Source organism: Oncorhynchus mykiss, chromosome 1, assembly GCF_013265735.2.
Source record: "Oncorhynchus mykiss isolate Arlee chromosome 1, USDA_OmykA_1.1, whole genome shotgun sequence".
In the NCBI taxonomy this organism is placed as follows: Eukaryota; Metazoa; Chordata; class Actinopteri; order Salmoniformes; family Salmonidae; genus Oncorhynchus; species Oncorhynchus mykiss.
In genome coordinates, this window is record NC_048565.1 from 9438260 (window position 1) to 9461618 (window position 23359).

Consider the following 23359-nt stretch of genomic DNA (forward strand, 5'->3'; position numbering starts at 1 on the left):
CTAATGACTTGAGTGTAGAAGCTGTTCAGCAGTCTAATGACTTGGGGGTAGAAGCTGTTCAGCAGTCTAATGACTTGGGGGTAGAAGCTGTTCAGCAGTCTAATGACTTGGGGTGGAAGCTGTTCAGCAGTCTAATGACTTGGGGTGGAAGCTGTTCAGCAGTCTAATGACTTGGGGGTAGAAGCTGTTCAGCAGTCTAATGACTTGAGGGTAGAAGCTGTTCAGCAGTCTGATGACTTGGGGGTAGAAGCTGTTCAACAGTCTAATGACTTGGGGGTAGAAGCTGTTCAGCAGTCTAATGAGTTGGGGGTGGAAGCTGTTCAGCAGTCTAATGACTTGGGGGTAGAAGCTGTTCAGCAGTCTAATGAGTTGGGGGTGGAAGCTGTTCAGCAGTCTAATGACTTGGGGGTAGAAGCTGTTCAGCAGTCTAATGACTTGGGGGTAGAAGCTGTTCAGCAGTCTAATGACTTGGGGGTAGAAGCTGTTCAGCAGTCTAATGACTTGGGGGTAGAAGCTGTTCAGCAGTCTAATGACTTGAGGGTAGAAGCTGTTCAGCAGTCTGATGACTTGGGGGTAGAAGCTGTTCAACAGTCTAATGACTTGGGGGTAGAAGCTGTTCAGCAGTCTAATGAGTTGGGGGTGGAAGCTGTTCAGCAGTCTAATGACTTGGGGGTAGAAGCTGTTCAGCAGTCTAATGACTTGGGGGTAGAAGCTGTTCAGCAGTCTAATGACTTGAGGGTGGAAGCTGTTCAGCAGTCTAATGACTTGGGGGTAGAAGCTGTTCAGCAGTCTAATGACTTGAGTGTAGAAGCTGTTCAGCAGTCTAATGACTTGGGGGTAGAAGCTGTTCAGCAGTCTAATGACTTGGGGGTAGAAGCTGTTCAGCAGTCTAATGACTTGGGGTGGAAGCTGTTCAGCAGTCTAATGACTTGGGGGTAGAAGCTGTTCAGCAGTCTAATGACTTGGGGGTAGAAGCTGTTCAGCAGTCTAATGACTTGAGGGTGGAAGCTGTTCAGCAGTCTAATGACTTGGAGGTAGAAGCTGTTCAGCAGTCTAATGACTTGGGGGTAGAAGCTGTTCAGCAGTCTAATGACTTGGGGGTAGAAGCTGTTAAGGAGCCTTTTGTCCCAGACTTGGTGCTCTCGTATCGCTTGCCGTGTGGTAGCAGAGTGAACAGTCTATGACTTGGGTGGTTGGAGCCTTTTGCCAATCATTTACATACCACTTGCTTTATTTTTATTTGATTTGATGTCATATTGTAAACGTATGTATCTGTTTTGCTGAAAATATGATTTTGAAAAAAAATGAATGTCTACAAGTGCTTCATAAAACAGTTATATTTATTTTTGTATTTTCAAAAGACAGCAAATAGCCAATCAAGTATCAACAAAAGTGAAATGAAAGACAGATTTAATTTTCAGTGAATAATTGTCTTGTCCAGTGAGCAACTCAATGACATCATTAGATCACCTCCAAGAAGCATCTTCAACGTTCACCTGACAACCCATTGGATAAGACACATACACTAACCAAGTGTTTCTTACCTGTCAAGAAGGTTGAGATCAGAAGCTTCTTCAATACCCCAGAAATGGAAAGGCTTTGAGACAAAGACAATCAACTCTCCAGATAATGCACATACACTAACCCGGATGTTCTACTTGCCCCACTGAGTTACAGTAAAGTTATCATTTATGCATGGGTCCACGATCCACTCATAGCTCTCACAGCTATCTGACAGTTCTCAGAATACTAAGGAAGAAGTGTGTGATATTGGATTTGGTATCCTTCCCACTCCCAAGTGATTGGGAGTCCCATAGGGTGCTGCATAATTGGCCCAGCGTCGTCCGGGTTTGGCCATCATTGTAAATAAGAATGTATTATTTTGACACTGCACAGACTCATATGAGCAATAATGATCCACATCTTAATAAAAGAGTTTTAAGGCAGGGGGTTGGAGCCTCAATTAGACCCATGTCAAACACTTACAATTACGTACAGTACAATCACATACAGCACAACCACATAGTCACATTCAGTACAATCACATAGTCACATTCAGTACAATCACATACAGCACAACCACATAGTCACATTCAGTACAATCACATAGTCACATTCAGTACAATCACATAGTCACATTCAGTACAATCACATACAGCACAACCACATAGTCACATTCAGTACAATCACATAGTCACATTCAGTACAATCACATACAGCACAACCACATAGTCACATACAGCACAACCACATAGTCACATTCAGTACAATCACATAGTCACATTCAGTACAATCACATACAGCACAACCACATAGTCACATTCAGTACAATCACATAGTCACATTCAGTACAATCACATAGTCACATTCAGTACAATCACATACAGTACAACCACATTCAGTACAACCACATAGTCACATTCAGTACAACCACATAGTCACATACAGCACAACCACAGTCACATTCAGTCAACTGAATGATTGTAGAATAATAATAATTCCATTCACATTTGGCTACTACAAATAGCCAGTGAAATATGATACGTTTTTTGTTCCTTGAGAGGAATGACTGAGAATCCACTGCCTGCCGTTGTAAACTTTCTGCACACAAATCAAACACAGTACTGACTATATCTATAAGCCTCATCCAAAGGAACGAAATTCTAAGTTGTCCGCATTGTTTCAGGCATCATCCGTTCCAAAGTCTCATCTTGTTCACTGTAAAAAATAAAAACTCAAATAAGAGTTCCTTTTTGGACAATTCCAAGTTGTCCCTCCTTGTTTCAGTATGTTTAATCTGCCTAATGACCAGGATCCTGGTGTCTACCCAATGTGCTGAGCACTCCTCCTGGACAGAGTCCGCGCTACATTCAGCTGCTGCAACCATGGTCTCTGTGTGAAGGCACTGTTAGAGAGTCAATCAACCAGAACAAGGTTAGGAGACCAAATCTGTGTCCTAGCATTGTGAAATACTGTATATGTAATGGCTTCAATACATTAATGAAGCGCCCTTACATCCTATCCTCTCCCCATACTGAAACAACTTGTTAGGGTGAACCAATAAGACTGACACTATATACCTTCTAAGCATGATGGTTGGCTCATGATTTGTTTCAGGACTTGTTAGGGTAAACCTATAACAGCTTCTAACCCCAAGTCATAAGACTGCTGAACAATTAATCAAATGGCCACCGGACAAGTTCAACTGTTTTATTATTTGTTACTTTAGTTTATTGGGTAAATATTCTCTTAACTCTTCTTGAACTGCACTGTTTGTTAAGGGCTTGTAAGTAAAGTATTTCACGGAAAGATCTACACTTGTTGTATTCAGCGCATGTGACAAATAAAGTTTGATTTGATTTGATTTGACTATGTACCTTCTAAGCATGATGGTTGGCTCATGATTTGTTTGTACTGAAATCTATTCAGGGAGGATAAGGGTATATCATAGGCAGTGATGTAGTGGTAAAACCATTGACTGGTAAATGCTGATTGCCGTTCAGGATTAAATAAGTAACGCTCCCTCTACTTTCAATGCATCTTCCACAAAAGGTGGGTAAATGCTTGCACAAAATAAAATAAAAAGTGTGTAAACAGCTTTTACATGTGTCCCCCCCACCACCACTGATTATAGGAGGCTTCTTCTGACAGTATTCACACCTTTCATAAGAAACCTCCAGAGAAATATTCATATTCACCGTAGCTGTCATTTAAACTTGGACTAACCTGGCCAAGGCCAAACAGTATATGGCGTTTTCTCTGGGTGTGCGGTCGCAGTGGAGAGAAAAGGCCTCCAGTGAGGTGGTGAGGATCTGGGTGGAGTTTGGCGAGGCAAACACAGGTCTGAGATTGGTGTCTCTGGAAATGGGCGGGAGCGGGACTCTGCTCCTCCATTGGTTGCTGTTCTGATCCCCACTCTCATCCTCCTCACATCCCCTCTTCTCTCTTTCATCCCTCGTGGCCACAGGGTGTTGCTTCGGTAGTTGAAGAGGTTTATCCTGGGATGCCAGGGCGCGGAGCGGGCAGGATACATGAGATGGGCAGTTGATGGGGGTCAAACGTCGAGAGGCTGTGGACATCACCCTGATACCCGCCTTGGCCTCACTCCTCCTGGGCTTGGAGGACATCTTGGGGAGGGTGAAGCCGTCCACCAGGACCGTGTCGCCCACCCTGGTCCTGAACGGAGCCCTGTTGAGGCCCATGCAGTGCCTGGATGCTGCCCTCCTCTGCCCCAGCCTCACCCAGCCCTTTATCTGGAGGTATGTCCGCATGGGCAGGGCCATACCTGGGAGGACCACCACAGAGCACAGCTTGGTGGCCAGGTGACTCACACACTCCCTGTGGCCGTACTGAAGGGCGATCCTCAGGGGGTCATGACCCTGGGGATCCTGACAGGCAAGGGTCAGAACGCTGCTGGCGATACAGAGTTTGAGGATGGTGAGCTGGCCGCGCTCGATGGAGGCGACAGCGGGACACTTGGCGACGTCGGGGTGGGCCGTCTGGTGGCACCACTCACGGTAAGGGTGAACCCCCACCGGCTCAATGACACGCACCCCCCTCTCCAGCAGCCAGCCGGCCAGGTCCAGGTGGCCCAGAGAAGCAGCGATGTAGAGTGCCACCCGGAGCTGGAACCTGGAATAATACAGAATCAATGTATTTATAACACGTTTCAAGTTTTTTTTGTCAAGTTCACAAGATACAGTGGGTTATAAAACAGTACAGTAAAATGCTTACTTGCAAGCTCTTTCCCACAATGCAGTATTAAATATCAGGGTAAGAGAAAAAACATATGAAGGAAAAAAACACGAGAATATAAGCTATATACAGGGTCAGTACTATCATTATAAGCTATATACAGGGTCAGTACTATCATTGTAAGCTAAATACAGGGTCAGTACCATTATTGTAAGCTATATACAGGGTCAGTACTATCATTGTAAGCTATATACAGGGTCAGTACTATCATTGTAAGCTATATACAGGGTCAGTACTATCATTGTAAGCTATATAAAGGTTCAGTACCATCACTGTTGATAGTAAGTCTATCATACAGTTCAGTGTGTAGATGTGTATTCTGACCTCATCACAGGTCTCTCCCTAGACAGGTGTCGTTGGACGGTCAGTCTGTGTCCCAGGAAGCAGCCTCTGAGGAACTCCGCCCACCCATCCCAGGTGTCCAACCGTAGAGTAGCCCCTGAGAGACAGAGACACATGCAGGTTGTCCTCCTGGTTTCCATGAACCAAGAATGTGTTCCATACAGTCCATTTGTCTCTATGTTACATCCATAAGGTGTTGAGCCAGAGGACCATTGATCTACTGCACAAGGAAGGCCATACCCAGGTCAATGGCGTAGTCGTGCAGCCGGTTGCAGTCGTAGAGTTGCAGGCTGGTGGGAGAGCTCAGTCTGAAGGAGCTGACGGGAAGCCCACACTGCTGGGACACCAGGGTCATGAGCCTGGCCACAGACGTACTCAGGAGAAACACAGTGCCCAAGACTGAGAGGGTCTCCCCCGTCACGGCACTGAACACACGCACCACCGGCTCCCGCTGAAGTATAAGACCATGGACATACAGTAAATTCACTTGTTTTACATAAATACCTATGTTGTGTTTATACACCGAGTAAACAAAACATTATGAACACCTGTTCTTTCCATGACAAAGACTGACCAGGTGAATCCAGGTGAAAGCTATGATCCCTTAATGATGTCACTTGTTAAATCCACTTCAGTGTAGATGAAGGGGAGCAGACAGGTTAAAGAAGGATTTTTAAGCCTTGAGACAATTGAGGCATAGATAGTGTATGTGTGCCATTCAGAGGGTGAATGGGCAAGACAAAATATTTAAGTGCCTTTGAACGGGGTAGTAGTTGCCAGGTGCACCGGTTTGTGTCAAGACCTGCAATGCTGCTGGGGTTTTTCACACTCAACAGTTTCCTGTGTGTATCATGAATGGTCCACCACCCAAAGAACATCCAGCCAACTTGGCACAACTGTTGGAAGCATTGGAGTCAACATGGGCCAGCATCCCTGGGGAACGCTTTCAAACACCTTGTAGAGTCCATGCCCCAACGAATTGAGGCTGTTCTGATGGCAAAAGGCGGGGTGCAACTCAATATTAGGAAGGTGTTTCTAATGTTTGGTACACTCAGTATATATAAGTTAGGAGTCATATAATTACAGGGGTAAGATGAAGTGGCTCCTTTGCACTGATCTTAGGTCTGGTTTGTGTTTTTACTGCTAATGGTAAAGGTTAGGATTTGGTGAGGGTAAACTGATCCTAGATCTGTGCCCAAGGGTAATTTCTATCCAGAGACAAATCAAAGGTCCATGCTATTTAAATTTATAATCTACCACCATCTCGTGGCTCAAATTTGTAACAACATTTTCTAATTCATGTGCTGTACTGAGTTTTGTTCTATAACAATGGAAACTAATCTGGGTGCAGATTAAATTGAACACTAATCTGGGTGAAAATTAAATTGAAGACTAATCTGGGTGCAGATTAAATTGAACACTAATCTGGGTGAAAATTAAATTGAACACTAATCTGGGTGCAGATTAAATTGAACACTAATCTGGGTGAAAATTAAATTGAACACTAATCTGGGTGCAGATTAAATTGAACACTAATCTGGGTGAAAATTAAATTGAACACTAATCTGGGTGCAGATTAAATTGTTAACTGAAATATTATGAATATCAAATCAAATCAAATCAAATGTATTTATATAGCCCTTCGTACATCAGCTGATATCTCAAAGTGCTGTACAGAAACCCAGCCTAAAACCCCAAACAGCAAGCAATGCAGGTGTAGAAGCACGGTGGCTAGGAAAAACTCCCTAGAAAGGCCAAAACCTAGGAAGAAACCTAGAGAGGAACCAGGCTATGTGGGGTGGCCAGTCCTCTTCTGGCTGTGCCGGGTGGAGATTATAACAAAACATGGTCAAGATGTTCAAATGTTCATAAATGACCAGCACGGTCGAATAATAATAAGGCAGAATAGTTGAAACTGGAGCAGCAGCACAGTCAGGCGGACTGGGGACAGCAAGGAGTCATCATGTCAGGTATTCCTGGGGCATGGTCCTAGGGCTCAGGTCCTCCGAGAGAGAGAAAGAAAGAGAGAATTAGAGAGAGCATATGTGGGATGGCCAGTCCTCTTCTGGCTGTGCCGGGTGGAGATTATAACAGAACATGGCCAAGATGTTCAAATGTTCATAAATGACCAGCATGGTCGAATAATAATAAGGCAGAACAGTTGAAACTGGAGCAGCAGCACAGCCAGGTGGACTGGGGACAGCAAGGAGTCATCATGTCAGGTAGTCCTGGGGCATGGTCCTAGGGCTCAGGTCCTCCGAGAGAGAGAAAGAGAGAAGGAGAGAATTAGAGAACGCACACTTAGATTCACACAGGACACCGAATAGGACAGGAGAAGTACTCCAGATATAACAAACTGACCCTAGCCCCCCGACACATAAACTACTGCAGCATAAATACTGGAGCCTGAGACAGGAGGGGTCAGGAGACACTGTGGCCCATTCCGAGGACACCCCCGGACAGGGCCAAACAGGAAGGATATAACCCCACCCACTTTGCCAAAGCACAGCCCCCACACCACTAGAGGGATATCTTCAACCACCAACTTACCATCCTGAGACAAGGCTGAGTATAGCCCACAAAGACCTCCGCCACGGCACAGCCCAAGGGGGGGGGGGGGGGGGGGGGGGGGGGGGTCCAACCCAGACAGGATGACCACATCAGTGACTCAACCCACTCAGGTGACGCACCCCCTCCAGGGACGGCATGAGAGAGCCCCAGTAAAGCCAGTGACTCAGCCCCTGTAATAGGGTTAGAGGCAGAGAATCCCAGTGGAAAGAGGGGAACCGGCCAGGCAGAGACAGCAAGGGCGGTTCGTTGCTCCAGAGCCTTTCCGTTCACCCTCCCACTCCTGGGCCAGACTACACTCAATCATATGACCCACTGAAGAGATGAGTCTTCAGTAGAGACTTAAAGGTTGAGACCGAGTTTGCGTCTCTGACATGGGTAGGCAGACCGTTCCATAAAAATGGAGCTCTATAGGAGAAAGCCCTGCCTCCAGCTGTTTGCTTAAAAATTCTAGGGACAATTAGGAGGCCTGCGTCTTGTGACCGTAGCGTACGTGTAGGTATGTACGGCAGGACCAAATCAGAGAGATAGGTAGGAGCAAGCCCATGTAATGCTTTGTAGGTTAGCAGTAAAACCTTGAAATCAGCCCTTGCTTTGACAGGAAGCCAGTGTAGAGAGGCTAGCACTGGAGTAATATGATCAAAATTATTATTTTTTTTGGTTCTAGTCAGGATTCTAGCAGCCGTATTTAGCACTAACTGAAGTTTATTTAGTGCTTTATCCGGGTAGCCGGAAAGTAGAGCATTGCAGTAGTCTAACCTAGAAGTGACAAAAGCATGGATTAATTTTTCTGCATCATTTTTGGACAGAAAGTTTCTGATTTTTGCAATGTTACGTAGATGGAAAAAAGCTGTCCTTGAAATGGTCTTGATATGTTCTTCAAAAGAGAGATCAGGGTCCAGAGTAACGCCGAGGTCCTTCACAGTTTTATTTGAGACGACTGTACAACCATTAAGATTAATTGTCAGATTCAACAGAAGATCTCTTTGTTTCTTGGGACCTAGAACAAGTATCTCTGTTTTGTCCGAGTTTAAAAGTAGAAGGTTTGCAGCCATCCACTTCCTTATGTCTGAAACACATTCTTCTAGCAAGGGCAATTTTGGGGCTTCACCATGTTTAATTGAAATGTACAGCTGTGTGTCATCCGCATAGCAGTGAAAGTTAACATTATGTTTTCGAATAACATCCCCAAGAGGTAAAATATATAGTGAAAACAATAGTGATCCTAAAACGGAACCTTGAGGAACACCGAAATTTACAGTTGATTTGTCAGAGGACAAACCATTCACAGAGACAAACTGATATCTTTCCGACAGATAAGATCTAAACCAGGCCAGAACTTGTCCGTGTAGACCAATTTGGGTTTCCAATCTCTCCAAAAGAATGTGGTGATCGATGGTATCAAAAGCAGCACTAAGGTCTAGGAGCACGAGGACAGATGCAGAGCCTCGGTCCGATGCCATTAAAATGTCATTTACCACCTTCACAAGTGCCGTCTCAGTGCTATGATGGGGTCTACAACCAGACTGAAGCATTTCGTATACATTGTTTGTCTTCAGGAAGGCAATGAGTTGTTGCGCAACAGCCTTTTCTAAAATGTTTGAGAGGAATGGAAGATTCGATATAGGCCGATAGTTTTTTATATTTTCTGGGTCAAGAATATATAAATATATGAATATGTATTTCAATGAACCCAAAGGGCCTCTTCTTCTCCTACTATACGGCCTGCTGTGCTCTACTGTACTCTGCTGTACTCTGTCTGCTGTACTCTGCTGTACTCTGCTGTGCTCTACTGTACTCTACTGCACTCTGTCTGCTGTACTCTGCTGTGCTCTACTGTACTCTGTCTGCTGTACTCTGCTGTACTCTGCTGTGCTCTACTGTACTCTACTGTACTCTGCTGTGCTCTACTGTACTCTACTGTACTCTACTGTAGTCTGCTGTGCTCTACTGTACTCTACTGTACTCTGCTGTACTCTGTCTGCTGTACTTTACTGTAGTCTGCTGTGCTCTACTGTACTATACACCACTGGGTATACAGACTCTTCAGATACTGTTAGCGAACACCAGACTGAGGTCGAGGCGATTACATGGGGAAAAGGTTTATGACTGTAAGGGTGTTTGGTACAAAGGCAACACTACATCGGGCCACATTTCAGCTCTATCCCAGGTCAACCATACAATACTATAGATTTCCACACTAGTCAACCAGCAAGAAGGAGAGACAGACAGAAGGTCTGGCTTTGACTATGTCAATGATGGGATGTGTAAGTAAGGAGTAAGGAACACAAATAAACATTATTCTGATGGTTAAATTTGTACTTAGATACATAACCACTCTCCTCTGTTAGCAAATCTTCCACAGAACTTTGTGGAACAGAGTGAGTTCTGTCCCTGTCTGGCTCTGGACATGTACCCAGGGAGCTCTGTACAACAACACTTCACACTCACGAAGCAGTGTTCTTACTAATCAATCACTCTACCATAACCATGGTCTCGGTATAAAGCAGTGTCCTTACTAACCAAATACTCTACCATAACCATGGTCTTGGTTGAGCAAGGGCAATATTACTTTAAGTCTCAAGCAGGGTGACCTCAACATACTATATATCACCATACTATATACCACCACACTATACAGTGGGGCAAAAAAAGTATTTAGTCAGCCACCAATTGTGCAAGTTCTCCCACTTAAAAAGATGAGAGAGGCCTGTAATTTTCATCATAGGTACACTTCAACTATGACAGACAAAATGAGAAAGAAAAAAAATCCAGAAAAATCACATTGTAGGATTTTTAATGAATTTATTTGCAAATTATGGTGGAAAATAAGTATTTGGTCACCTACAAACAAGCAACATTTCTGGCTCTCACAGACCTGTAACTTCTTCTTTAAGAGGCTCCTCTGTCCTCCACTCGTTACCTGTATTAATGGCACCTGTTTGAATGAACTAAATCACCTAATCATACCTAATCATACTATATAATCATACTATATAATCATACTATATAACCATACTATATAATCATACTATATATTACCACACTCTATATCACCATAATATATATAATCATACTATATAACCATACTATTTAACCATACTATATAACCAATACTATATATTACCACACTATATCTGAAACACTTTATGCTAATGATAGTATGAAGCTGTTTCAAGCAATAGCCAGCTCACTTTGATATGCATTTTCAAGCACGGTAGAAACAGCTAGGTGTTCGGCTGGTACCTTCAGCAGGCAGCAGATGGCACTGCTAGGGGTGATGCCAACGTCTGTCAGGACCCAGCTGTCCCGAAGGATGGCACCAGCATAGCTCAGCTCCAGGAAGTACCTCACCTGCTTGTCGTCTGACAGTTGCACGTGGAAGTAATCCTGCCAGAGGAAGAAGATTGGAAACACAATGAGCCGTAATTGAGTGTCCCATACAATCAGAGTGAGAGGGCTCAGCACTGATGGAGCCGTAATGGAGGGTGTCCCACCCAGGCAGATGTCAATGTTTACCATACAATAATTGTAAAAGTGTCCAAATGTGTACAATTAAGAAATAAGGCCCAAGGAGGTGTGGTATATGGCCAATATACCACGGCCAAGGGCTGTTCTTAGGCACAACGCAACGTGGAGGTATATTGGCCATATACAACAAACCACCAAGGTGACTTCTTTTTTTTTCTTCTCCAATTTAGTGGTATCCAATTGGTAGTTACAGTCTTGTCCCATTGCTACAACTCCCATATGGACTTGGGAGAGGCGAGAGCCGTGCGTCCTCCGAAACACAACCCAGCCAAGCCACACTGCTTCATGACACCATGCCCGCTTAACCTGGAAGCCAGCCGTGTCGACGTGTCAGCGTGCACTGCTGCGTGCACTGCGCCTGGCCCGCCACAGGAGTCACTAGTGCGTGATGGGACAATGTTGACAAAGCACTGCTGGCGTGGCTGTCTCCTACTGTAAGTACTATCGCCCTATCACATGTCTCCTACTGTAAGTACTATCGCCCCATCACATGTCTCCTACTGTGAGTACTATCGCCCCATCACACGTCTCCTACTGTAAGTACTATCACCCCATCACATAACCATGTCTCCTACTGTAAGTACTATCGCCCCATCACATGTCTCCTACTGTAAGTACTATCGCCCCATCACATAACCATATCTCCTACTGTAGGTACTATCACCCCATCACATAACCATGTCTCCTACTGTAAGTACTATCGCCCCATCACATGTCTCCTACTGTAAGTACCATCGCCCCATCACGTCTCCTACTGTAAGTACTATCACCCCATCACATAACCATGTCTCCTATTGTAAGTACTAGTCACATACTTTACTTGACACCAGCCAAATGAACAAATTGCTTCTTAGAATCATCTTCCTTTCCCATGGAGCTGTTGGCCGAGGTTGGAGAAGCCAGGAGGAAGGCATGGCCAGCCGTTGAGAAATGCTTGTTGAAGTTTTTGGTTATCATGGATTTATCTGTGGTGACTGTGTTACCTAGCCTCAATGCAGTGGGCAGCTGGGAGGGATGCAAACAGGCTCACATAAACCCTTCATGAAGACAAGTAGCCTAGTGGTTAGAGTGTTGGACTGGTAACCGAAAGGTGGCAAGTTCAAATCCCTGAACTGACAACGTACAAATCTGTCATTCTGCCCCTGAACAGGCAGTTAACCCACTGTTCCTAGGCCTTTAATGAAAATAAGAATTTGTTTTTAACTGACTTGCCTTGTAAAATAAAAATTTGAAGCAGAGCTTAATTTGTAAATTGGGAGGTGCCAGAGGGGGGGCTCTGTGGTACCAGAACTCATGAGAAAAAAGATCACCTATTATAATAGAGCTTGAACGCATATCATCACATTTGGGTAGAGCAGTAGAGTAGAGCCATTTACAGTAGGTGAACACATGGGGAACATTTTTAGTAGCCTAGGGTCCGGGAAAGTGTTGGCATTTTTAAAACCGCATTTCGTGCAATTCTACATCCTTTTACATGACTGGAGACTTTGGCATTATCTTTTTTTAATCCGCACAAATGATCGAAATGGCAGGCTACTTTGACACTGACAAACTTAGTATCTGAGATCAATAAAAACGACCTTGTCTTGAATCCATCAATAGCCTATAGGCCTAGGTTTGTGGAGAAACATATAGTAGGCTACAATATGAGGAGGAAATTAGTCCTAAAAATGCTTTCCAGTTTCACTGACTCACCCAATGATGCGCAGCTCACTCGCTGGAGATTGTCGATGCGCTCGTGTCAAAAGCCTATCTCTCCCTCTCTCTGTTTTGTAAAACAATGTTTGGGAGTTGATCAAATATTTTGGTAGTCTACAGCATAGTCTTATCTTTTCAGCAACAGTCATTGTTTTTCAATCTGTGTTTTCCCTCGATTGTATTTGAAATATTGCAAAAGGCCCGTTTTGTCTGCCTGCTGTTTTTTCACTGACAGATTTGCCTCGCGTTCCCGACTGTAGGCTATTCTTTGTTATTGGGCTACAAACCGCAGCTAGGCTATTTAAAAAAGAAGCTATTGGTCCTCTGTAGCTAAATTATAGGGCTTCTCATGACGTATTAGGCTATTCTGAATGATTTAATTTATTTCTGAACAGACAGCAGTAATTCCGTAACTTTAGAAAATTCCTCCAGAACCCTTCATGCAGCTATGATTCTATAAGGAAACAAATGATGAAGTGCAACTCTGGAGAGATGAGGGGGCAGGATAATTGACGAAGAGGCAACTCGAATGAACTTTGATCGCTTTTATTATAATTGTTACATAGCAAAAAGTGAAAATTATTTTTCATGGCACGAGAGGTACCGGATTCGGGCAAGTAGGTTCCGGAACAAAACAGTCCAGAACGGAACGGTGCCGGATCCTGTTCTGGCATGATCCTGCTCAAATTAAGCACTGATTTGAAGTACCTAGGCCTCTACCTGCTGAGTATAAAGATTATTAAACTAGATTCAGTGGGCTTGTCATTCACAGTACTGATGAAAAATCAAGTACAGTTGATCTAAATGTGGATATACGAGGACATCTAGTGGTCACCTGATTTTTTAAAACTCATGCAAGCTATCTTTGCACTAGCATGCGATGCCATATATTTGACGCAGGTATTTCTTTTTCAACATGTATTGTCATTGACTGGAACAAAATATAATTGTATGAGCTATGCCTCTGTGTCCCGGCGTTGTTGTACCCCTCTACTATCTGGCTTGGTGGGGCGATCTCGTTCTGCATGTCTGCTTCACTGAGATACAATGTGTCGTCATGCATTTGTGCATGCACGCTGTTAACGGTCATATCCGTCTTGCTAGCTAATTTAGCTAGCTCATCAACCAGTATTTTATTCGCTTTTTCTGCACGATAGCACTTATTAAAGCCTTGAAACTCATGGGGACCCCACTGTTACCACGGGTCATCGAGCTAGCCCTTATTTGGCAGCAGGGTTGCATCGGTTTCCATTGGATTTGACAGCTTGTTAGGCTGGGTAGCTAGGTAGCTAATTCGCTAACGCGAACTGTTTATCACGTAGCAGCCTATGCTGACTAGCATCGCTAGCAACTAGCTAACATGGATAAAGTCTAGTCGTGGGTCCACAAAATCAAACAAATGGTACTGACCTGATGACAAAATTATGTTTCGAAATTGTAGTAGCTATTTATGTTTTTGTTGTTGTTGTTGCTTAATGACATTGCGAATATCATATTTTTTGTCATTTAACTACCGGTATGTATTTAATCCGGTTTCGGCATGAAATATGAGAACCGGTCACGAATGCGGAGCCACGCCCTAAAATAACATGTGACCACAAGGCGTTTGTGACGCAATCATGCGTTCCAACTTTGTCATCATTGTCTGTAGGTTCTAAATTGCTTATGAGCTTGGCTTCCCTTCAGAAAGTAACTGATTCTTGTACTTTACAGCTGTATTTTCCTACAGTTACTAATAATACTAGCAACAAAACAGATTTCATTCCTTAAAATGATATTGCCAGATGGAAGAAAATAATAAGGTAGGCCTAAACTGTAATAAGATATACCTTAAAGACTGCTTGTGTTTAATCCTGAATCCAGTTGCCCCTCTTGTACTGGGATAAAACAATAGGCAAGCCATGAACCTTATGGAGGAGTACATGTGTTTTGTAGACACACCTGGGTTCTAGACTGGCTGAGGTAAACATTTTAGGAAAGCCTGGGTTTTTAATATCGAAGTCATTCTAAGGGGTAGGTTTGACAAAGCAAATGAGTGAGTGAGTCTTTGACATGAAGACAGTGGTTAGATTCTGCCATTGGGACTGCTCTGATGTTTCCATTCTCTCCTGGTTATGACCATAGAGCCTTGTCCCAGTCTCTAGACCTGCCTGTCTGTGTGATGGATGACCACCTGACCTCTGAAGCTGTCAATGAGATGGTAAGTTGACCTTGTCATTTCAGTGATGCTATCATTGGCAATGTTGACGTACCACAACCATCTCTGTTGTGTTGCAGTTGTTTAATTGGCCCAACGTTGCCAATGCTCCTCCCCTCTTTAACAGTTAATAATTATTTCAGTATGATATTTGCTGTTAATTAAGTTTGATTATTTGCAATATAATTACATTTCTACCAGGAGCAGAGCAATTCTACCAGGAGCAGAGCAACCTCAGTGATGGAAACCACAGAAGAGGGAAAGCTCAACATTGTGGAACATCTGACACTTATGGACTTCCTTCAAAACCTAACTGAGAAGTATGTTCTGTTTTCTTTGGTACTATCACACCTTCAAGTAAATAGGATCAAATTAGAAACTGATCAATCTGAAAAAAATGTTCAGTGCTAGAAAAGTTGTCACATTGCAATTTTGCCAAAACAACTGACACAAAGCAAGTATAACTTCACGATCAGGCAAATAATTAAATAAAAACTATTCTGCCACGCATCCTGATATGACAACATTTATAACAATATTGTTTTCAGGCAATGGAGGGGGATTCGTGAGGGCATGTTTGACCCGGTAAGATCATGTTACTGACAATTTAATCAGATTACCATGAAAACTCTGCCTAATGTTTAACCTTGTTCATAAGCTTTTGAAAGACGCACTATGCAACATTTTAAAACACTTCTTCTGTTTCTGGAATACAGCTGACAAAACAACAGCTTGCCGGCTTGTGTCTGAGGATTGTCCAGTTTTTATCGGACAAGCTGATGCAGATCATCATCCCAGGTCTTTACGAACTACTGGGCATCCAAGATGCTGCCTCTTCTCCATTGTCACAGAGATCTCTCACAGCGTCACTCACCAGTCTGTTAGACGATAAGACTAACACCAAGTCCCGCGTGAGATTTACTGAGGCTGGTGTACCTAAGAGGCCAGGCAGTCGAAAGTCTTACAATAGCTTTCGCATCCCGACTCCCTACCCTTCCTCCAACTGTATGGAGCAGGAAGAGGAAGAAGAACAGGAATCACAACTTAAGTTCAAGGAGATTTACCTGACTAAGGGCAGTCTGGGCAGTGGAAGCTACCTGCCCAAGGGGGCCATGAGGTATGTTCTTAAAGGGAAATTTAACAACTTCATATTCATCTCCAGCATCACCATATGTGAAAATTACACATTTCCATGCATTGTAGTAAAAAAAATATAGAGGGACGTAACTGTTTCCAATAGTGCTGAGAAATTAGTGCTTTTTGAGGTTGGTTTGGTTTCCATTCAAATATTTAAAAAATAATCACGGTTTTGGATTTCAATACTTTTTTTAGACATTGAATGCACTATGGATTATGTGTGTTGAATGCTGTAACAACACATAATAAAACAATGAATAAAAGTCCCATGATGGTAGTGACTGTCCATTACTGTTTATGACTTATCAACCATCATTTACTTTCTCATATAAAATATTTATTTGGTGACTTTATTATTTCATTCCAAGTCATCAACTCATCTCTATAGAGCTGCTGCTTATCCTGTCTGACAAAATCACAATTTTAGTAGTTCTTCTAAGTAAATAAGACCTACTTTTATGACCGCTGAACACCAACTGTCAATCACTTAGATCATGTATTTCCAGGTAGAGAATCCTCGCAACGCAACTGCTTTTTATCTCTCTCATGCATTCTCTCGTCTCTCCGTCTCAGTTAATGAGGTTTCCGTATCTGCTCCACACAGAGTGGACAAGCAAGTGGGCGTGCAATGGATTATGGGAATTAATTGCCGTATTTTCTGTGCTAAACTATGTAGAATATTGGCCTGTTGGAAACTACAACTCCCTACTACATTGCATAGTTCGTGCTTGATCTGATTTATCTCTACAGAAACTGAGCATCGAGCTCACAGAAGAAGAAAAAAATTAACTATATGGAATTCAAATAATTGAGCCGACGTCGGTCAATTAGTTGTTTAAAAACCGAAAAATAACAAAAATGTTGGTTAAATGCTCAGCTCTAGATTCTAATGACATCATCAGTGTGCATCGTGTGATTTTAACCAATTATGAGTAGGCATTGCCTACTAATTGGTTGATGATGTCATAGAAAACACTTATCTTCCTCTTTCTTTTTTTACTACAAAACATAGAAATGCCCGTTTTTCACATATGCTGATGTTGGGGTGGTGCTGGAGATGATGAATATGAAGTTGAAACATTTAGAAATTTCCCTTTAACATTTCTTCAAACTGCCTTGTATTTATGATTGTCCTTGAAGTTATTAGAAGTTACAGTATTTGAAGTTTATAGCAATTTGGATTTTTGTAGAGGATAGATGTTGCCAGGATAGAAAGATATCTACAGGCCAGTTTCAATACAAATGACTTATACAAAATACATTTTATTGGGCTTTAGAAATTAAGCAGTTAGGCTGACATCACACTAAGGTTTTTTCTTCTCAGAGAAACAGCAGCGTTTTCCTCATTGTTTTCAATGGTGCAGATGTATTTGACACACTGAATGTGCATCACAGCCTTACATATTATTTGTTTGACTTTGATGATTTCTGCGGTTTTTTTCCCCAAGGACTCTAACCTCTCTGTCTGATGTGCAGAAGAAAACAACCAACTCTGAGACGCTACAAGTCCTCTTAGGTGTCTCAGAGGACACCCTCGTCACCTGTGTGCAGGACAGCCTGCAAGGTTCTCTCTCCAAACTTGCATGCATGTCCAATTCTCCATCTGGAAGTGCAGGCTCTATGATGCTAACCCCTGCTGTAATGGCAGAGTTGGCTAAAGATGTCAAGTCGGCCTTATCAGTGGTCGTTAGGAGTGCCTCCGCAAGTCAAACCTCTCTAGTGACACCGGTAAGGGGAGACTCACAGACCAAGTTGACTGAGAGCATGGTGACAGAGCTGGCTGTTAAACTTGAAAAAGTTGACCAAGAGAGCAAGAGTCTAACAGGGCAAGTCATGACCACCATCTCTGACACAATGGTGGCTTTTGTTGACGAGAACCAACAGAATTTGCTGGAAGATCTGAAGGACAAGATCACGTTTTTGGCATCGCATGTTGGCTTCATTGAGGATCTTGATGCCCTGATAAGGAAATACGAGAGCAGCTACAATATTAGTGAATCTGGTTCCTCCTGCACGCTCACATCTAAGAGCATCCAAAAACTCTCTAGCCGGGAGTTTCAAACATCAGCAATACAAGCAGTGAGTGGAGTTCTTGACAAAAAAGTCAGTAGTTTGAGCTTTCCTAGTTCAGTCGTTCAGTCTGAGTTAACAGGTGCTGTATCAGGTCAAACATTGTCTGGCATTGTAAAGACAGAGTCAATTCACCCAGTGGGCTCAGCAGCGTCAGTAGTTGTTAAGACTTTCGTGTCAGATATGAAGTCCTTGGCTGAATCTGAAGAGAGTCCCCAACAGAAGAGTGCCTGGTCTGCTGCTGTTCACATTTACCACAGCATCCAAAACAACTTGAAAGATTATTTCGACAAGCTTCAGCGATGTGCCTTAAAGAGCATTGTCACATCTGATGATAACATCAAAAATGCTGAGTTCAAGGAGACAGTTCCACTTCCTTGCTTAGACATGAAATATAGGCCCAGTAAGAGTGAGCCTCAGTTGCCAGAGTCCACTGGTGCAGTTACTTTACAAAGAGGCCTAAGTGAGAGCTCAAAACTTATTTGGGCAAAAACTGAGTCAGAAGAAAGCAAGCTCCTTCTGACAACTTGCACCAAAGAAGTCATCTCAGAGCTTCTGGTCTTGTACAACACTGAGATGTCAAAGGAGGACGCCCTGTACACTGTTGGAGAAAAAGGATCAGGCTTCTCTATTGAGAGAGAGAAATTTGTAGAGGGTGTTCTGGCTCAGCTTGGGGATATTGCCCATTCCAGGGCCTCATCACCAATAGTATGTGAGTTCCCCTGTCAAATTGAGGACAGCAGAAGTAAGGCCACAGCTTCTTTGACCAGTCTGTTAGATTGTATTAGAAAACTCTCAAGTGAGGAATTTAAGAGAAATGCCACTCAAGCAGTGAGTGAGTTCCTAGTTAAAAAGTCCACCAGTAGCTTAACTAGTGCAAAGCCTGCTTATTCTGTAGCATCCAGGTCTTGTTCCATTCAAAACCAGTACACATGGTCAAAGGATATTTGTGCGGATTCTGCTGCCTTTGGCATCATTGAAACATTTGTGGAAGACCTGCAGAGCTCGGCGCAACCTGCAGAAGTAGAGGAGAGAGAACCTGACCTCCAGGAAAATGCACAAAAGCTTCAGAGCAGGATCTGGTCTGCTACCACTAGTTTATATAACAATATTCAGAGGACATTAAAGGACTTCATCATTCATCAGCGGAGGTCAGACATGCTGAGCAGAATGTCTACTCATATACCCACAGAGGACTCTGGACATCTTGGGACTAAGGAGCACATTTGTTTGGCAAGCCAGGACTTGAGGCAAGCTAGTAAGAGTGTGCCTCACTTGCACAGTTTGAACCTTGAAGTGGCTCTACACAGGGGTGTCAGCGAGAGTTCAAAACTTCTCTGGACTGAAACAGACGAGGCTCTACTGACCAATAGTACCAAAGAGGTCATTTCAACAATCTTGACCTCATGCGAGGATCAGGCATCAAATGCACCTTGCTTCTCGACAGTAGGAAAGAAAATATCTGATATGTCCCTTGAGGTCAACATGTTGGTAGGTGGTGTTCTGTCTCAGCTGAAGGACATCTCCTTGTCAAGGTCCCCAACACCATGTGAAGACATGTTTGAACATCTCCAAGGTTCTCCTGAGCGAACCTCTCCAGTAAGTCTAGATTGCAGCACGGCTGCCTCCAAAGGCATTGCATCTTCCCACAGTCTTTCAACAAAGAGCCTCCAAAAACTCACTAGTCATGAGTTCCAAACCAAAGCTGAGAAAGGAGTGAGTGATGTCATCTCTAGATCATTTAACATTGTGGAGGACGCTACAACAGATAAGTACCTCCAGTCTGTATCTACATCCACCACATCTACTGATATTATACAAGCCATGGTGAAAGACCAGCAGGAGCTCACCCAGACCACCCAATCATCTGACATGGTATCTGGAACCTCCCTGCTCACCACTGGACAGGTTTCTGAGAAAAGAATCTGGTCTGTTGCTCGTAACATCTACTACAGTCTGCAAAGTAAGATTACGGAGTTTCTCAGAAAAGATCTTCAAAGATCAGACACAACACTTGGTTCAATCCAAATATTTACATATCAAAGCAGTCTTGCTTCACAAAGAGCAAGTCTCTGCCATCTTGAGGTCAACCAGAGCAGTGTTACACCTGGTGGAAACGATGCCTGTGTGGACATTCCGCACAAATTACTACCTAAAACCACTGAGCTCTCAGGATCCATGCTGGAGGATATTGGCACGATCCGTTGTAGGAGTGCTGACAGCCAAAATACAAGAAATACCTCTTCTTCACGCTCTTCTATCTCTCTAACACCTACTTCAAAATTAAGGCAGTCGAAATGGCACTTTGCTTTACCCGGGACTCCCATCCCCACTGAGTTTCCTGCTCAGATTGACTTTCCCATTGTTAGAAACACAATCATTGAGGACTTCTTTCACACAGAGGACTTACTTCCTGTAACCTTTGTGGACAAAGTCAGGCAAGCTGCTGGGGTGGTAGTGGACATTATGGTGGAAAGTGTTGAGAACACACAGGAAAATGGACAGGGTGCTTCACATCTTGACGACCTCCGATCTGCTGTTAGGAAATTGAGAAAAATCATTTCCACTTGGACCATCCACATTTTCAGCCATGAATTGGTGGATAAAGTGATAGCCCTTCAGGACAGCCACAGCACTCCACAGGTCTTAACATTGGAAGCAGCCAAAAGTGCTTCAGACTCCATTCTTTCAAGGCTGAAATGGGGAAATGAACAATGTGCCATATCCAAGGAGCTCTCCTCTCAGCTTCTCCAGATATTTGCTGAAGAGACAGTGAAGTGCTTCCTGAGACAGTGGTCAGATGAGTATGAAAACATAAACTTTGATGTTTCAGTCCAGAACGATCCAAAGACTTCTACTTGCATGGTCATTCTTCAAATGATCACCAAAGCCACTGCTAAATGTTATTTTGAGTCCGCTACCAGCGTGGCCACCAGTGACATTGTAGAAGGCGTGTTTGATTTGGAAAGGGATACCATCAGCAGTACTGGAGAGCAGGTCCTCACCTTTAACACAAAGGTATAGTACACATACATCTTTCATGAATAACACTGCTGTTGACCTTTTATATGATTCTTTGTGTCATGGCATTGCACTGGTTCTTTGCAGTTGATATGCTGTACTTTAAGATATCGAAAAAATTTAAGTTTGTTTTAATGTGCCTTTTCCCACCAACCAGGGTTCCAAGAATGTTAGTAAGAACCTCTGTCCTCAAGAGTCTCTGGAGTACCAGCCTCAGAACATTTCCCCTACTGTGTACTTTACAGGTAAGCCCTGCTGCTGTTTAGGCTGCTGCTCAGTCAAGACTGAGACATTATCCCTTTACCATTCCACTAATTCATTTGGAAAGACATTGTACTCCTCTGAGTTGTTACCTATGACATACTGTACTGTGGGCTGGGTGGTAGCCTAGTGGGTTAAGAGGTTGGGCCAGTAACCGATAGGTTGCTGGTTCAGAATCCCTGAGTTCACGAGGCAAAATCTGTCAATGTGCTCTTGAGCAAGGCACTTAATCGTAATTGCTCCTTGTAAGTCTCTCTGGATAAGAGTGTCTGATAAATTAGTAAAAATGTAAATTGATGGCATGCTGGATGGTCTTTCGTTGCAGAGACGATGACAACATCTCATGGCTCCTTTTCTCCAGAGGGAATTTATGATATCGCATCGTCCTTCCCACTTGAAGAGAAGAGTCGCAAACCCTCCCTTTTCACCAGATTGTCTAGATCCATCACGAAAGGCTTTCTCAGCACATTCAAATCTTCAAGGAAAACCAAATTATTTAAATAAATTCCTCATTATAAACAACGAGAGCATTCATTTGTTCAGATGAGAATCTAATCGTATTGGTCACATACGCCGAAAACAACTGTGAGATGCTTTATTACGAGCCCATTCCCAACAATGCAGAGTTAAAAAGTAAGAACATATTTTCTAAATAGTAACACAATAACAATAACAAGGCTATATACAAGGAGTACCAGTACTGAGTCAATGTGCATGGGTGCGAGGTAGTTGAGGTAATACAGTATGTACATGTAGGTAAGGGTAAAAGTGACTAGTCAATCAGGATAGATAATAAACACAGTAGCAGCAGCTAGTGTGAAAGTCGGTCAGTGTCACAGTGAATGTGTGGGTAGAGTGTAGTGAGTGTGCATCGAGCCAATTCAAGAGAGTCAGTGGAAAACAATTAGAAAAATACATCAATAACAAAGGGGGTCAATGCAAATAGTGCAGGTGGCCATTTAATTAACGTTCAGCAGTCTAATGACTTGGGGGTAGAAGCTGTTCAGCAGTCTAATGACTTGGGGGTAGAAGCTGTTCAGCAGTCTAATGACTTGGGGGTAGAAGCTGTTCAGCAGTCTAATGACTTGGGGGTAGAAGCTGTTCAGCAGTCTAATGGCTTGGGTAGAAGCTGTTCAGCAGTCTAATGGCTTGGGGGTAGAAGCTGTTCAGCAGTCTTATGGCTTGGGGGTAGAAGCTGTTCAGCAGTCTAATGACTTGGGGGTAGAAGCTGTTCAGCAGTCTTATGGCTTGGGGGTAGAAGCTGTTCAGCAGTCTTATGGCTTGGGGGTAGAAGCTGTTCAGCAGTCTTATGGCTTGGGGGTAGAAGCTGTTCAGCAGTCTTATGGCTTGGGAGTAGAAGCTGTTAAGGAGCCTTTTGTCCCAGACTTGGTGCTCTCGTATCGCTTGCCGTGTGGTAGCAGAGTGAACAGTCTATGACTTGGGTGGTTGGAGCCTTTTGACAATCATTTACATATCACTTATTTTATTTTTATTTGATTTGATGTCATATTGTAAAAGTATGTATCTGTTTTGCTGAAAATATGATTTTGAAAACAATGCATGTCTACAAGTGCTTCATAAAACAGTTATTTATTTTTGTATTTTCAAAAGACAGCAAATAGCCAATCAAGTATCAACATAAGTGTAATGAAAGACAGATTTAATTTTCAGTGAATAATTGTCTTGTCCAGTGAGCAACTCAATGACAGCGATTCAATGACATCATTAGATCACCTCCAAGAAGCATCTTCAACGTTCACCTGACAACCCATTGGATAA

At 43.2% G+C, this 23359-nt stretch overlaps 2 protein-coding genes across 7 annotated transcripts in view; one reads left to right on the plus strand and one right to left on the minus strand.

Annotated features, from left to right (window-relative positions):
- Positions 1–1427: 1427 nt before the first annotated feature.
- LOC118936718 (protein ANKUB1-like) overlaps positions 1428–23359 on the minus strand; it is a 57902-nt gene continuing 35970 nt past the window's right edge. The window contains exons 2-6 of one of the 2 annotated variants that reach the window (XM_036933493.1): positions 10912–11055; positions 5338–5548; positions 5080–5194; positions 3727–4632; positions 1428–2905 (exon numbers count right to left, since the gene is read on the minus strand). In XM_036933493.1, the coding sequence (XP_036789388.1) occupies positions 2824–2905; positions 3727–4632; positions 5080–5194; positions 5338–5548; positions 10912–11055 (1458 nt within the window). In that variant the 3' untranslated portion in view covers positions 1428–2823. The remainder of the gene's footprint in view (positions 2906–3726; positions 4633–5079; positions 5195–5337; positions 5549–10911; positions 11056–23359) is intronic. The other variant, XM_036933547.1, reaches the window with a different exon arrangement.
- Positions 12673–22099, plus strand: LOC118966784. Of its 5 annotated transcripts, none has more exons than XM_036933221.1 (8): positions 12673–13794; positions 15019–15094; positions 15293–15411; positions 15640–15676; positions 15808–16208; positions 17677–21316; positions 21477–21564; positions 21906–22099. In XM_036933221.1, exons 2-8 carry the CDS (start codon positions 15056–15058, stop codon positions 22082–22084), a joined length of 4503 nt encoding a protein of 1500 aa, XP_036789116.1. In that variant the 5' UTR covers positions 12673–13794; positions 15019–15055; the 3' UTR covers positions 22085–22099. The 5 variants fall into 5 exon arrangements, with proteins under 5 accessions (XP_036789116.1, XP_036846380.1, XP_036846339.1 ...); XM_036990485.1 differs by lacking the exon at positions 12673–13794 and adding an exon at positions 14513–14696; XM_036990444.1 differs by lacking the exon at positions 12673–13794 and having other exon boundaries at positions 14957–15094.

Coding starts and splice junctions, on each gene's coding strand:
- LOC118966784 (XM_036990444.1), top strand. CDS start 14,987: ATGTTTCCATTCTCTCCTGGTTATGACCATAGAGCCTTGTCCCAGTCT. Junction 15,412..15,639: donor CTTCAAAACCTAACTGAGAA/GTATGTTCTGTT, acceptor TATTGTTTTCAG/GCAATGGAGGGGGATTCGTG. Junction 15,677..15,807: donor GTGAGGGCATGTTTGACCCG/GTAAGATCATGT, acceptor TCTGGAATACAG/CTGACAAAACAACAGCTTGC.